We start from the raw sequence: 14,953 nt of genomic DNA on the forward strand, positions 1-14,953 counted from the left end.
GACGAGTCCCAGACACCACTGTCTGTACGGCAAAGCGCTATGAAAGCAGACTTGTGTACAGGGTTCGCACAAGGTCCTTGAAGTGCTTAACCCTTTCACTACCACACTACAGAAGGTTAACCCTTTACTATCACACTACAGACGGTTAACCGTCTGTAGTTTGATAGTAAAGGGTTAACCTTCTGTACTGTGGTAGTGAAAGGGTTAACCCTTTGTCGTGTGGCAGTGAAAGGGTTAAAGTGCTTGATTTTTGACAAAAGTCGAGGCCTGGAATTCCTTGAACGGCCCATATTTTAACAAGGTGCTTAAAAAGTCCTTGAAATTCAAATCGACCGTTCGCATTGAAAGTTGTTCATCCATGATATATAATAGTTCTGAATCAAGAAATATATATTTTATTTATAAAAGTGTTAACTAATTGTTGGAAATTGGTTTTAAGCCATAAATATTGAATACTTTTATTTCTTAAAAAAAAACTGCTTTTAAAAGTGAATTGTATCCTTTTTAAAATGAAAAAGAGTGCTCGGAAAAAAATACTTGAAAGTCCTTGAATTTCATTTAGCAACGTCTGCGTGTGAACCCTGTGTAGCGTTTATCGACGTCTCCAAGCCTCGAGGCTCTTTTGTCCAAACGGCACGCTTGACTGCGCGCTCCCATCTGGTTTCCATCCGGTTTCATCTTTTTAACTCGGGGCATATGGCGGATGCTTTTAGTCCAAGTGCCTTTAAAGCAACATGCATGTTTTTCTTCTAGTGGGTATCTGATGCCCCCGACCCTGGCAGCGTTGGGCATTAAACTACACCGGAGAAGTGCTTACGTGGGATCAAACCACCGGTGGGGTTACGGACCGTACCGTACCTCCTACAGGGCCTTTACTCATCAGATAAATGCTTCCGTTAGCGGCCAAATATACGACTTGGCGGGTCTCCAGTTTAATGAGGAGGATGGAAGTCAGGGGGGGATAAAAGGCGGAGCGCTTTATTGTTGTTGCCGATGATGATGATGATGCGATGGTTATTGATGGCCCCCGCGGTACACATGTGGCTCCTCTCTCCTGGCAGAAGGCCGCGTCATACAATTAAGATATTATGAAATGCGGAGCCAGAGGCTGGAGTAGTCGTACCCGCAGGAATTCTCCCAACGGAGGACTCGCAGCTCGTGGATGCTGATCCCGGCAGATGTGTGTGGCGGGTGGGTTGTTCCGTGTCCCTGGAACAAGAAAGTTTAAGATCTGAGATAGCTAAGATAGACCTGTTAAGCTGTAAGGTCTCCTTATAAGGGGACCCTGCTTTTTTTAATCATAAATTGATCAATACAGACCGTATTAGATCCCCATGTGGGGTATCATTGGAAACCCAAACTCATTGGCTACAACCCTGTCCAAAATTTTTCGAGATCGCCAAATGATTGACGGAGCTAGAGCCCAGGGAGTCGGGGGTGGTAATGTGTACTTTGGCGCACGCATGTAACTTGAGAACCGCTGAACGGATTTTGTCGCCTGAAACGGCAATCGACGGGTAACAAAATGGGGCTTTAATTCTATATATATGCACACCCTAGAGTGCTAGAGGTTGGCAAAGTGCCGCGTCGCAAATCGTCCTCAGGAGGGCCCACATGTGGATGTTAAGAGGTTAATCGCTGGTCTCGCGAGAGGTTAAGCGTTGGACCGTGACGTCAGTAGAGTCACTCCAAGCAGTGCTGGGAAGCACAGAATGGAGTGTACTCCGTGATAACACAGCCAATATTAACGAATACACCGAAACGGTGATTGACTATGTCTGTACTCAGGTAGAAGTAATAATCCCCACCACCAAAATTAATATCTACCCAAACCAAAAGCCCTGGGTAGACAAATCCGTCCGTGAGGCTCTGAAAGTGCGCACATCAGCATACAACACCGGGCTGGTGACAGGCAACATGGAAGAACACAAGATGGCAAGATACAACGTCAGGAGAGCAGTAATAGAGGCAAAACGGCGTTACAGGGATAAAGTTGAACTTCAGTTTGAACAGGCTGACTCTAGAGGCATGTGGCAGGGCCTCAGAACAATGACAGACTACAAAGGAACCCCCCTCAAACTGAACAGTGACATCTCCTTAGCAAATGATCTCAACTCCTTCTATGCGAGGTTTGAGGCTGTGAATAACAACACCAGCCTACAAACCACGGCAATGGGGGGGGGGGGGTCTGCTGATGGAGACTCAGTGTTCAGGGTAACAGAGCATGAGGTGAGACGGATCTTTAAAAAAGTGGATATCAGGAAGGCAGCAGGACCGGACGGCATCCCCGGCCGCGTCCTAAAAGTCTGTGCCGACCAACTGGCCCCGGTATTCACTGACATCTTCAACCTGTCCTTGGAACAGGCCGTCATCCCCACCTGTCTGAAGAAGTCCACCATCATCCCTGTACCCAAAAAATCTACGCCCGCTTGCCTCAACGACTACCGCCCTGTAGCCCTCACCTCCATAGCCATGAAGTGCTTTGAGAAGCTAGTGAAGGGCTACATCTGTTCCTCCCTCCCCATCAACCTGGACCCTCTGCAATTTGCATATCGCCCCAACAGGTCCACGGAGGACGCCATAGCCCATGTGCTGCACACAGCAGCATCACATCTGGACAAGAGGAAGGGGAACTATGTGAGAATGCTGTTCATCGACTACAGCTCAGCATTCAATACCATAGTCCCCTCCAAACTCATAGCCAAGCTCAGGGACCTGGGCTTGAACTATGACCTGTGCCAGTGGGTCCTGGACTTCCTGACGGGCAGACCCCAGGTGGTAAGAGCCGGCAACTGCACCTCCTCATCCATCACGCTCAACATAGGGGCCCCCCAGGGCTGTGTTCTGAGCCCCCTCCTCTACTCCCTGTACACACATGACTGCGTAGCACAGCGGAACAACAACACCATCATCAAATTTGCTGATGACACAGTAGTGGTGGGCCTGATCTCTGCCAACGACGAAAGGGCCTACCTGGAAGAGGTAGAGAACCTGTCACAGTGGTGTCAGGAGAACTGCCTCTCCCTGAACGTCAGCAAAACAAAAGAGATGATTGTGGACTTCAGGAGGTCGGGGGTCAAGGACTACAGCCCCCTCAGCATCGACGGGGCACCAGTTGAGAGAGTGAACAGTTTCAAGTACCTCGGAGCCCACATATCCGAGGACTTGACATGGACCACACACATTGACAGTGTTGTGAAGAAGGCACGACAACGCCTCTACTTCCTCAGGCGCCTAAGGAAGTTCCAAGTCAGTCAGAAGATCCTTAGGAACTTCTACTCATGTACAATAGAGAGCATCCTGACCGGCAACATCACCTCCTGGTTTGGGAATAGCACTGCACAAGACCGTAGCAGACTACAAAGAGTGACACGTTCAGCCGAACGCACAATTAGAGGGGGGCTTCCCACCCTCCAGAACATTTACAACAAGCGGTGCAAGGGGAAGGCTAAGAGAATTATTAAGGACTCGAGCCACCCGAACAACTGCCTCTTTGAACTGCTGCCGTCAGGCAAGCGATACCGGAGTCTTATGGCGAGCACAGAAAGACTCAGAAGGAGCTTCTATCCCCAGGCCATCAGGCTGCTAAACGAACAATAATCGCTAAACGAACAATAATCACTATGCAACAACCATCAAATGCACACAGCACACACACCCACACGCACACACACACTCACTCAAACAAACAACACACTGCAGCACCCACTCTCCACACTTTAGATCACACAAACACACTTACACTTTATATTTATTGATAAAGGATTTGCACTACAACTCGTACACCTACTGTGAATTGTACCTAAACTGCACCTTGTCCATTTATGCCTTGCACTATATAGTATTGTATATTAGTACACTGCACAGTACTGTATATTGTATGGTAACTACGTCTACGAACATTGTACATATGTCTAAACTGAACACTGTGACCTCTTTTTTTTTTTTCTTCTAATTTTTACTATGTTTTTATTTCATACTTATCTTGTCATGCACAGTCTCTGGAGCGCAACAGTAAGAAGCATTTTGTACAAAAGTATTCTGTACTTCTGTATGACAACTATTAAAGAAACTTGAACTTGAAACGTGTTGAGAGAGAGAGGGGCTGTGTTGAGAGTTTCAAGTTTCTTTAATAGTTGTCATAGTAGGGGCGGCCGGGTAGCGCAGCGGACTAAGAGTCTGTCTACCACCACAGAGACAGTGGGATCAAATCCAGCTGTGGTGCTTCCGGGTTGGCCGGCCGTCCATACTGACACAATTGGCATTGTTGGCAGGAGGGAAGCCGGTGGGGTGGGTCCTGGTCGTTGTAAACAGCGACTCCTACAGTTTGGTCGGGGCGCCTGCACAGCGAGGGAAGGATCTGGAGGGAGGTAGTGTGACCTTCCACACGTTACACTCCCCCAGTGAGAGTCCGCGCTGCCAGGTGAAAAGAAGCAGTGGGCTGGCTACACATGTGTCGGAGGAAGCATGTGATGGTCTCCGCCCTCCCAGACTGACGGTAGGGGGTAGAGTGCGCAACGACCAGGAAGGGGATTGGGAATTGGCATAACGACTAACATTGGGATGGGAGAAAAACGGAAAAAGAAGGGGGGAAAAGATGATGGTAAAATACAGAATACTTTTCCATGAAATGCTTTTTTCTGTATGAGCTCCTGAGTGTGCTAGATAAAATGGATAAAAAGTATAAAATAGAAAAAGTCAAGACTACGTAAACAAAGTGTTCAATCAATATACATATATACAATACAGAGTCAAAAAGAGGGAGAGGGAGGCTATGTGTGGAGAGGGAGAGAGAGAGGCTGGGCTATGTGTTGAAGTAGCATTTCGTCAAGTCGAGGGTTTTCATTCAACACTAATGGAAACCAACTCTGTTCTTGTTTTTGTTCTCTTTCCAGAGATGTGCGCCAGCGTCTATTCGCCTCATGGATAACGACCAATTCCACCTCGGTGAGTTTCATTTGAATCCACAGACTCGTTGATGTGCATCTCTGTTGAACACGGAACACTTTATATTCCAAGGAGCCTCCGAAACTCCAAGATCGAAGGCCCCGATCCAGAAATGTAGTGCTAAGGTTGACCTGCTGTTCGCATTTTTCTTCTAATACCGGTATATATATTTTAGCGACTGGGTGGCGCAGCGGACATTGCACTCGTCACCAACGCAAGAGGCACCGGGTTCGAATCCGGCTGTCGGCGTTGCCTCCGGCTTGGGCCGGCCGCCATACTAACTCAATTGGCAGAGTCGGCGGGTGGGGAGTCGATGGGGTGGTAGTCTGGCGTTGTGGACAGCGACTCCTACAGGTCGGTCAGGGTGCCTGCACAGCAGAGACAGGAAATGGCGGGGCTGGTAGTGTGAGCCTCCCACACGTTGCACCTCGCCAATGAGAGTCCGCGTTGGCAGGTGAAAAGATGTGACAGGCTGCCTCCTCATGTACCGGAGGGGACACGTGATGCAAGGCTTCTATCCTCCCTACAACGACCAGTGGGGGGCATATGCGAGCAACGTTAAAGAAGAAAAAGAAAAACGTTAAAAAAAGTGGATAAACAAATATATATATATATATTATTTAATATAAATATTATTTGCAAAGAAAATTCTTTATAGCTGCTCTATGACTCGCTCTAGCTCCTATGTACCGGCATGACCTGGTTTTCATTTGCAGGCAACGGTTACTCTCTACAGCCCCCCTCTCCTGACTTTGATCAGAAGAGGTTGTAGCACACGGTTAGACGCTGCTTTCTACTGGTAGCTAATTATTTCAGAATAATGGTGCCTGTATCCCTTCTTTATTTTTCTTGTTTAAAGGCCGTTTGGCTTGATGTACAGTGGGGCTGCCGTTTACAACTGGGTTCCATTTGAGGAAAGAACAATGAACAGCAGTGAAGGTTCCATTTACCTTCTGCCTTGTTGAGCTGTTAAATGCATCATTATTTCACCAGCAGAATGGCTGCACACATATACACACACGCACATGCACACGCACACACATATACTTACATACGCACACATACAGTACATGCTCACATATACAGACACGCAAACAGCCAAGACCAAACCATACCTCTCCCAGAAGGATCTGGAGAGGGTGATCCATGCCTTTATCTCGACCCGGCTGGATTACTGCAATGCGTTGTATATCGGCATTGACCAGTTGCTGCTTCGTCGCCTGCAACTGGTACAAAATGCGGCTGCCCGTCTGCTTTCCGGTACCAGGAAACGTGACCACATTACACCAGTTCTGGCTTCTCTCCACTGGCTCCCCGTCCGTTTCCGTATTGATTTTAAACTTTTACTGACTGTTTTTAAAGCACTACACGGGCTGGCTCCACCGTACCTAGCTGAGCTCCTACATCACCCCACCCCATCCAGAGCCTTAAGGTCTGCTGACCAGCTGCTGCTGGAGGTGCCTAGGACCAGGCTAAAAACCAGGGGAGATAGAGCCTTTGCTGCTGCTGCCCCCAGACTCTGGAACAGCCTCCCCCTCCACATAAGATCTGCCCAGAGCCTGGAGGTTTTTAAATCCTTGCTCAAAACACATCTCTTCTCCCTGGCCTTTGACCAGAGCTAGCCCAGCATCTATACATGACGTCAGCTGTCACTCTGCATTTTTATCAAATTTTCTTGTCTCTTTTATTGCACTTTGCACTTTGCACTTTGCACTGTACTGTACTCTACCTCTTTTCTAGTGTATTTTATTGCATTGTATGTGTTTTTTATCATGTTGTGAAGCACTTTGGTTTGGCTGTTAGTCATTTGTAAACGTGCTATACAAATAAAACTGACTTGACTTGACATATATACTAGGCCTGTCCCTGACTAAGGATTTGTATAGTCTACTTTGATTGGCCAACATTTGTCGGTAGTTGACTATGAGAAAAAAATTATTTATAAAAAAAAGAGAATTATTTTATTTTTATCATTCCATTTGGGCTGTGGGGGGTGCTTAATGTCTGAAGGAGTCGACTGGAGTGCTTCTTGTCCTCTGCGAAAGCATGCAATTGGTCCACTGATGGATACATATATATATATATATATATATATATAATCTTTTTAAATCTTTTTCCCCCTCCTTTTTCCTCCGTTTTTCTCCCATCCCAATGTTATGCCAATGCCCAATCCCCTTCCTGGTCGCTGCGCACCTACCCCCTACAGTCTCTCTGGGAGAGTGGAGGCTATCACATGCTTCCTCCGACACATGTGTACCCAGCCCACCGCTTCTTTTCACCTGGCAGCGCGGACTCTCACTGAGTGTAACGTGTGGAAGGATCGCACTACACCCCCTTAGAGCCTTTCCTCACTGAGCAGGCGCCCCGACCGAACTGTAGGAGTCGCTGTTTACAATGACCAGGACCCACCCACCAGCTTTCCCACCCCTAACACTGCCAATTGTGTTAGTATGAACAACCAGCCAAGCTGGTAGCAATGCCGAGAGCTGGGCTCGAACCCAGCATCTCCTGCACAAGTGGCGAGCGCCTTGCCCACTGCGCCACTTAGCCGCCCCTGATGGATACATCTTGATTTGTCTAGTCTAGTGTGCTCATTAGATGGGTGAATCTTTCAGTGCCTCTGTGCCTGTTTCTTAGGCTATGCGTCCACTCAAAGCCTTTTTTTCAAGGCGGACCGCTTTGAAAAAAGAAGAAAAAAAACCGAGCGTCTTTCTGAGTCTCCCCAGAGCTCGCGGCTCCGCCCCTTCCTTGATGAGTTACATTGATGAGCACGCTGCTTTCCAAAAAAGTTTAACTAGTTTCAACTTTATGAGCTGGGAGCGCTCCGCCAAAAACGCTGCCGTCGAGAGCTCATAAAACGCGAGGCGCGGCTCTGGGAAGAGGAGCGCGCCTGACTCTTCTCCAGCATAGAAATGAATGACTGAAAGGAGCTGACAACTCATAAAACGTCCCCTATGGACACAAGCCCTTAGGCAGTTAGCCTCGCTGGTATGCGCGCCACTAGGGGTGTAACGATTAATCGAAATGCATCGATTCTAATGTGTTCGATTCGATGCATCGATTTGAATGTTAGAATCGATTATAATCAAAAACAAATTTGTTTTTTTTGTGTGCATTGTTTTTATTGACCTATAGTCCATGCTGAGTGAATCAGTTCCCCTAGCCACATTTGTGTATTCAAAATCTTTTTGGGCAATTAACTGATAGAAAATGTATCGAATCGAATGAAGAGATTTCATGATTCATTGAATCGTTGCCTGAAGAATCGTAATCGAATCGTTGTGAGGTCGAATCGTTACGCGCCACTAGTGTTAGCCACGCTTCTAGGCCTCTTTGCTTTTAGAAAGAATGAGAAAAAATAATTATATATATAGATTTCTCTTTGCATTCGCCTAAGAGGTTGCCAGTCGACTACGGCTCCTTTCGATCGATTAGTCGACTAATTGGGCTCAGCCCTAATGTATACATACACACACATACAGTACTTGCATACATATACGCATACATAATAATTAATAATAATGCATTTTATTTGTATAGCGCTTCTCAAGAACCCGAAGTCGCTGACGGTAGGCAGAGAAACAAAGAAACAAAAAGGAACATGAGACCACGGGGGAAACGGCATGAGATACACAGAAACATAAAGCCACAGTAACAAACATCAAAACAGGTTGGAGGGGGGAGGGGAGAGGGGAGAACAGGTGGGTTTTGAGGCATACACATACATGCATACATGCACACATACACTCGGAAGGACCGAGGCAACATGAGGACAAGACCATGGTCACCAACCATTAACCCTTTCACTGCCACACTACAGAAGGTTAACCCTTTACTATCACAGTAGTAGGTAGTGTGCTAGTAAAGGGTTAACATTCTGTAGTGTGGCAGTGAAAGGGTTAACCGGCTGTAGTGTGGCAGTGACGGGGTTAAGTAGTTGTTACGTATTGAAGTTTTATGATATTGTTCCTTGGTCTAGCAGTTTTATGATAGTGTGTCTTGAGGTCTGGCTGAGCGCGCCGGGCGTTGCCTCCAGTAAATGTCTCTCTCTCCGCGTCTCCGAGGAGCTCATTAGCTTCTCCTGCGTCTCCCTGTTCCACCCAGTCGGCACTTCTCTCTGCACCGCGCGGCGTTGGACGAGGAGAGAGAGAGAGAGAGAGAGAGAGCGGGCTTTCTTTTCCTTTTAGCTAACAACCAGAAGAGACTCACGGCCACAGAGTGACGTCGCAGGGCTTATTAGCGCCCCGTATCGACTCAGGACGAGTGCGAATTTTCGTCGTGCCAGTCTCCACATTCGATTTTCATGTCTGAGTCGAAAAATATATATATATTTTTTAAGCAAACTATTCTTATTTAATAGTTTTTTTTATATTTAGAGGCAGCCTAATTTTCAGAGACAGCCTAATTTTCATAGCCTAATTGATCTGAAAGATGCACATGCTACTCCTTCTGTTTGTTTATTAAAACCGGTTGATAGGCCAATGCATTGCTGTTATTATTATAGGCTACGATGGTGAATAGTGTCATTTTGATTTATTGTCGGTCAGCTGAGCCGATCAACATTCTGAAGTGCCCATTTATGTGCAATAGCCTTTGATTTAAGCAAGAGGAACGTGGGGGGGAACGACTACACGCTCACTATGTGGGATCAGGCGTCAACACTAGTATGGTGTACTGTAACCCCCCTTCCTCCGGACGCAGGGAGTTTAATTAACGAGTACGATAGCTACGAGAGACAGAAAAAGACCCTGCAATCAAATGTTGGAATGGGAACAATTAGGACAGTAAGTGATGAAGAGACTTGAAAGTGGAGAGTTGCGTGGGGTACGGGGGGTAAATGAACTGTTAAGTCTTGACGGGCATAACCCCCCCCCCCCCCCCACCGTGACTCTCCAGCTGTGATGGATAACCATCCCATTGGAGCCCCGGCATCATTTTCCGCGTGTGTCCACGGGCGCTTTGTGCATCCGATCAGGAATAAATCAAAAAGAAAAAAGTGCGGTTGAGGAAGACTGATATTGCCGCTTCAAAGTCCCACTTCCCTTTGGAAACCCCCCTGATTTATGGCCACTGTCGCCTGGCAAACCACTGGCCAGTTGTAAAGTTATTCAAAATGTTGCCATTTATTTCCCTTCCTTTTTTGTTTGAAACCACCCCCAAATAAATGTGACTTATATCAAGTCGTTACTCAAAAAGTGTCCAGACCGTCGCTTGTCCCCGAACGGAGGAAGTTGACCTTTTGTGTTTTTGTTGTTTGTTCCCCCCCCCCCCCCCCCGCAGGTCACGCCCTGAAGCCTCAAGTGTCTTCGATGTTCACCTCCTTTGTGGACGGACTGAAGAACTTCTACATCACCAAGGTAAGTTAGGACTTACAAGTTACTTACAAGTTAGGACAGCCGAATCCCGTCCAATCTTTCGCCGTCGACTAAAGACTCACTTCTTCAACCATTATCTGAAATGATAAAAAAAAAAAAAAAAATCTAACCCCGACTAACCTTAATGTCATGCACTTGTCCTAATAAACTAACCTACACTGTAACACGCAACACTTTGATGAACATTGTTACTCAGCTGATAGAGTTATACCCTTCTTGCTGTCTTGTCGCACAGAACTTGTAAGTCGCTTTGGATAAAAGCGTCAGCTAAATGACTAAATGTAAATGTAAATGTAAATGTAACGGAAGGAATGGAGGAACTCATCGAAGGTGACTGGCGTGACGTCGACCAGTTTCCTCTGTGCGTTCAGTAGAAGGCTATCTGGCTGCACGTTAGCCTAGCTTAGCACAATGAATGGAAGCCGACATGACTGGGTAGCCTAGGCATTGTCCAACTAACGCCTCTCCCGAAGGCTACCCAGTCATGTCCGCTTCCATTCATTGTGCTAAGCTAGGCTAACGTGCAGCCAGATAGCTTTCTACTGAACGCACGGAGAGGAAACTGGTATCTATCTTCTTGTCTCTCTCTGGAGAAGACTGTATGCTAATTTCCCAAAATGTTGGGAGTTTTCCTTAAGATAAGATATTCCTTTATTGATCCCCTTGGGGAAATTCAGGCAGCATGGGGGGGGGGGGGGGGGGGTACAGGTTGTAGAAGACATACAGGTCACAGAATTATAGTACAGTGGAGAAATAAAAATAGAATAAAAAGGCGGTGCAAGAAATATACAATATAGTTAACTCTGGACAACAAGGTGCGAGATGAGGGTATGTATGCCCTCTCGGTTATATTGCCCTACAATAAATATAGTTACAATATATAATCTAAATCTAATATATAATCTAAAGAAACGAAATGGTAAAATGCAAAATATTTGAGACTAGTTTGTTTTAGTTATGAAAATTACACCGTATCCTTTTTTATCGCTTATCCCGAGTATCAAAATTCATGCCCTAACGACTTCATACCGCACCTGCTAAGTTGTTTCTGTTTACTTTCGAAGATGTAATCCCCCTCTTCTTCTGTTCTCAGTTCAAAGGGTTCGACCCCCACAACCTGTGCGTCGCCACCCTGCTGTTCGAGGGCCACCGCGAGCAGGTCCTGAAGCACGAGAAGCAGGTGTATGACATCGCTGCCAAATTTGGGTGAGTCACGTTTCTTCTCTCTGCCTAGTTCTGCACTGTAGACCGACGTGTAGCCGACTGTGCAGTCGTCTGGTAATCCGGAGGTTCCCGGTTCGATTCCCACTCCTCCTCCCTGGCAGCGTGTCGGACGGTGTGTCCTTGAGCAGGACACTTGACCCCGACACTTGACCCCTAACTGCTCCCGATGAGCAGGTTGGCACCTTACATGGTGCGAGTGAATGGGTAAAATGTGAGGAACAAATTGTAAAGCGCTTTAGATAAAAGCTGCTATATATAAATGCACCATTTACATGTAGACGGACATGTTTTTGCTCTATTTGAAGGTATGTATATATATATATTTGCTTATTAAGCCCTGATACTGTAACACCTGTTCAAATGATATTCTGTAATAATAATAATAAAAAAAAAACATGGTAGTCTGTTGGAAATGAACAATTCTGGGGCAGCTGGGTGGCACAGCGGACATTGCGCTTGTCACCAACGCAAGAGACACCGGTCTCTAATCCGGCTGTCGGCGTTGCCTCCTCCGGCTTGGGCCGGCCGTCATACTGACTCAATTGGCAGAGTTAGTGGGAGGGGAGTCGATGGGTGGTAATCTGGTCGTTGTAAACGGTGACTCCTACAGGTCGGTCAGGGCGCCTGCACAGCAAAGACAGGAGATGGCGGGGGTAGTGTGAGCCTCCCACACGTTACACCTCGCCAATGAGAGTCCGCGCTGGCAGGTGAAAAGAAGTGGCTGTCTGCCTCCACATATATCGGAGGGGACATGTGATGGGCTTCTACCCTCCCTACGACCGGCCAGTTGGGGGCACATGCGAGCAAAGGACAGGGGAGGGAGAATTGGCACGAGAGGAAATTGGGATGGGAGAAAAATCACAGAAAAAGGAGGAGAAAAAGTAGATAAAAAAATAAAGGAAATTGACAATTCTTTCCTAAACTCCTGAACAGCTTAAAGGTATAAGATGAGATATTCCTTTATTGATATTGAAATTCGGGCGTCATTTCAGCATGGGGGTGGGGGATAGAAAGACATAAATATAGGCAATACAATTTTGATCTGAATATGAGAATTTGTTTTGAAAACTGAAGGTTAAATAAAGAGGGGTGAATGTGAGGACAAACGAAGGCAAGTTGTTTACCAGGAAGCCCTCGGCTGGACACCTTTCACCACGTCTGTCACCCGGCAGCAGCAGCAGCACTGCGTCTCGTACAGTAGCAGGAGGAATCTAGCCGTAGCGAGATTAGTAGTAGAGTAGTAGACTGATGGCCTGCTTGCAGAGGTGTAAAAAGTTCCCAGAAATTATACTTAAGTGAACGTATGGGTACCGTCTCAAAATCGTACTCCAGTAAAAGTCAGTATCTGGCTAAAATCACACTTGAGTAAAAGTGAAAAAAAAGTTTCTACTTTTAAAAGTAAAACATTTTTGGGCGCCCCAGTGGCGAACCACATAGCGCGCTCAGCCGCGACACGGCCGACCCGTCGTTATTTGCCGAATGTCTTCCCCCCACTCTGTCTCCCATTCCTCCTCTGTCTCTCCCTACTGGACTGCCCAGTAGAAATAAAGCGATAAAAAAAAACGCCAAAAAAAAAAAAAAGAAAAGTAAAACATTTCAACTTTTACTTTTTAGTACTAAAAAGTAAAAGTAAAAACTTTTTCTGTCTCTTCTTCTGATAGCAGGTGTTTAATCAAAGATCCCCGCTTTCTAGTCTTGCACAAGGACCAATCGGCATGGGTATGTGTGGGTTAATTTTCCATTGATGGGGATTTGATTGGCTGTTTTTAAATAGAGTGCGGCGGCCGCAGGATTAATAACGTTAGTTCGGACAAACGAATTAAAATGGTTGGACGTCCTGCGAGATTTGTACTTTCTAGGTCTGCATTTTAAATGTAAGGAGTAAAAAGTGTGTTCTATGAAATGTAATCGAGTACAAGTATACAAACCTAATAATACTTGTGTAAAGTACCAATCCCCAAAAACAGTATTGTAACTAACAAAGTACAATTACTCAAGTAGTTTACGCCCATGCCTGTGTGTCAGAGATCACTTACAGACCACCCAGTGACCAAGCACCTAAGTTGGGGAGGCGGCCTGGAGCCTGGCATGAGGCCACTCCATTCATCCAGCCCTCCAATCAGCCGTTACGTAACACCAGTGTGAAGGACTGGAGATACGCTGTTGTGTTGCTGTTTAGACGAGGTCTTCCACTCAGTGGCCCGTCGTGCGAGTGAGTCAGTGTGATGGATCACCTGCGAGTGTCGGCCCCCCCCCCCCGTCAGCCCCGGCTTTTGTTTGCGTCAGAACGGGGATGGGGTGAGGGGGGGCATGCCCCCCCCCCTCCCCTAAGGACAGGACGATGGGGTACAGCCTGCGGGTCCTTCTCTGCTGTGATTGATCATGGTGGCAGATCAATAAGGGCCTTGGTGGAAATAAGTTATCTATCGGCCAGAGGGAGGGAGGGAGAGATCGAGAGACTGTTCTTTAACCTCTAACAGCAGCAGAACCCCAGCTCATCCCAAATAGTTTAACAAACACGTCTAGGTCGTACATAGAGGACAGACTATACATGGATAGGTAAGGGAAGATCATTAAATCACAGATCAAACAAACAACCAAATACATTTCCCAAGTAGGGCTGTGCTGAATAGTTGGAAGCTTAATTCATAACATTGACATTCGATTTCTAAATCAACATGCGAAAAAAGAAATAATTGTCTATTCATTCCGTTTAAACCAATGGGGGTTTTCTTCACAGTTGCAGATAAAGATTAGGCTACACTAATAATATAGTATATGACTTGTCATAAAAAAATTTATAAAACATTTATCATAAATGATGTATAGCCTATCTGCATCCGCTCGGCGCTCCATCAAGACGTCACCGTCACTTTTGTACCAACCGTGCCCTGATTGGATTATTTATGTTGACTAAACTGACTAGTTATATTCATTAAAGAAAGTTAATCAGATTAATGACTTTATTCAAATTGAGGATTTTGTTTGAGGATATAAAAATGTTTTAAGGATTTCTTTTTTTAATTATGATTACCGTACGTCATAAAATATGACAGACATTCGAAGCTTCATTCGAAAACTTCAATAGAAGCTTTGAATGTAAAAAAAATTACATTCGGTACAGCCCTAATTCCAAGGTATGTAATACATGAAGCAGAATAGTCAAATCACAGTTTAACCCATTGAATCCGGGAAACGCATGGCTATATAATGCATTATTAGCAGGCGTTTCAGGTCTAAATGTGTTGAGGCTGGGTGACAGTTGCAGGTGTGTGTAAACAACTCTGTGATGGAGTCCTTTAAAAGCAGTGAGGGGGGGGGGGGGGGGTCAATGTGTCCATTATCTCGTTCCAACTGCTGGGAGCAGCAAATTGGACGGAGGTTTGACCGAAGGAAGTGTTAACGCG

General features: G+C 46.1%; 1 protein-coding gene across 1 annotated transcript in view; it reads left to right on the forward strand.

Annotated features, from left to right (window-relative positions):
- agps (alkylglycerone phosphate synthase) overlaps positions 1 to 14,953 on the forward strand; it is a 141,471-nt gene that overhangs the window by 92,086 nt on the left and 34,432 nt on the right. Inside the window, exons 12-14 of the mRNA XM_084315228.1 lie at positions 4,896 to 4,947; positions 10,228 to 10,304; positions 11,416 to 11,528. Coding sequence (XP_084171354.1) covers positions 4,896 to 4,947; positions 10,228 to 10,304; positions 11,416 to 11,528 — 242 coding nt within the window. The remainder of the gene's footprint in view (positions 1 to 4,895; positions 4,948 to 10,227; positions 10,305 to 11,415; positions 11,529 to 14,953) is intronic.

Source organism: Notolepis coatsorum (assembly GCF_963971535.1).
Source record: "Notolepis coatsorum genome assembly, chromosome: 5".
In the NCBI taxonomy this organism is placed as follows: Eukaryota; Metazoa; Chordata; class Actinopteri; order Aulopiformes; family Paralepididae; genus Notolepis; species Notolepis coatsorum.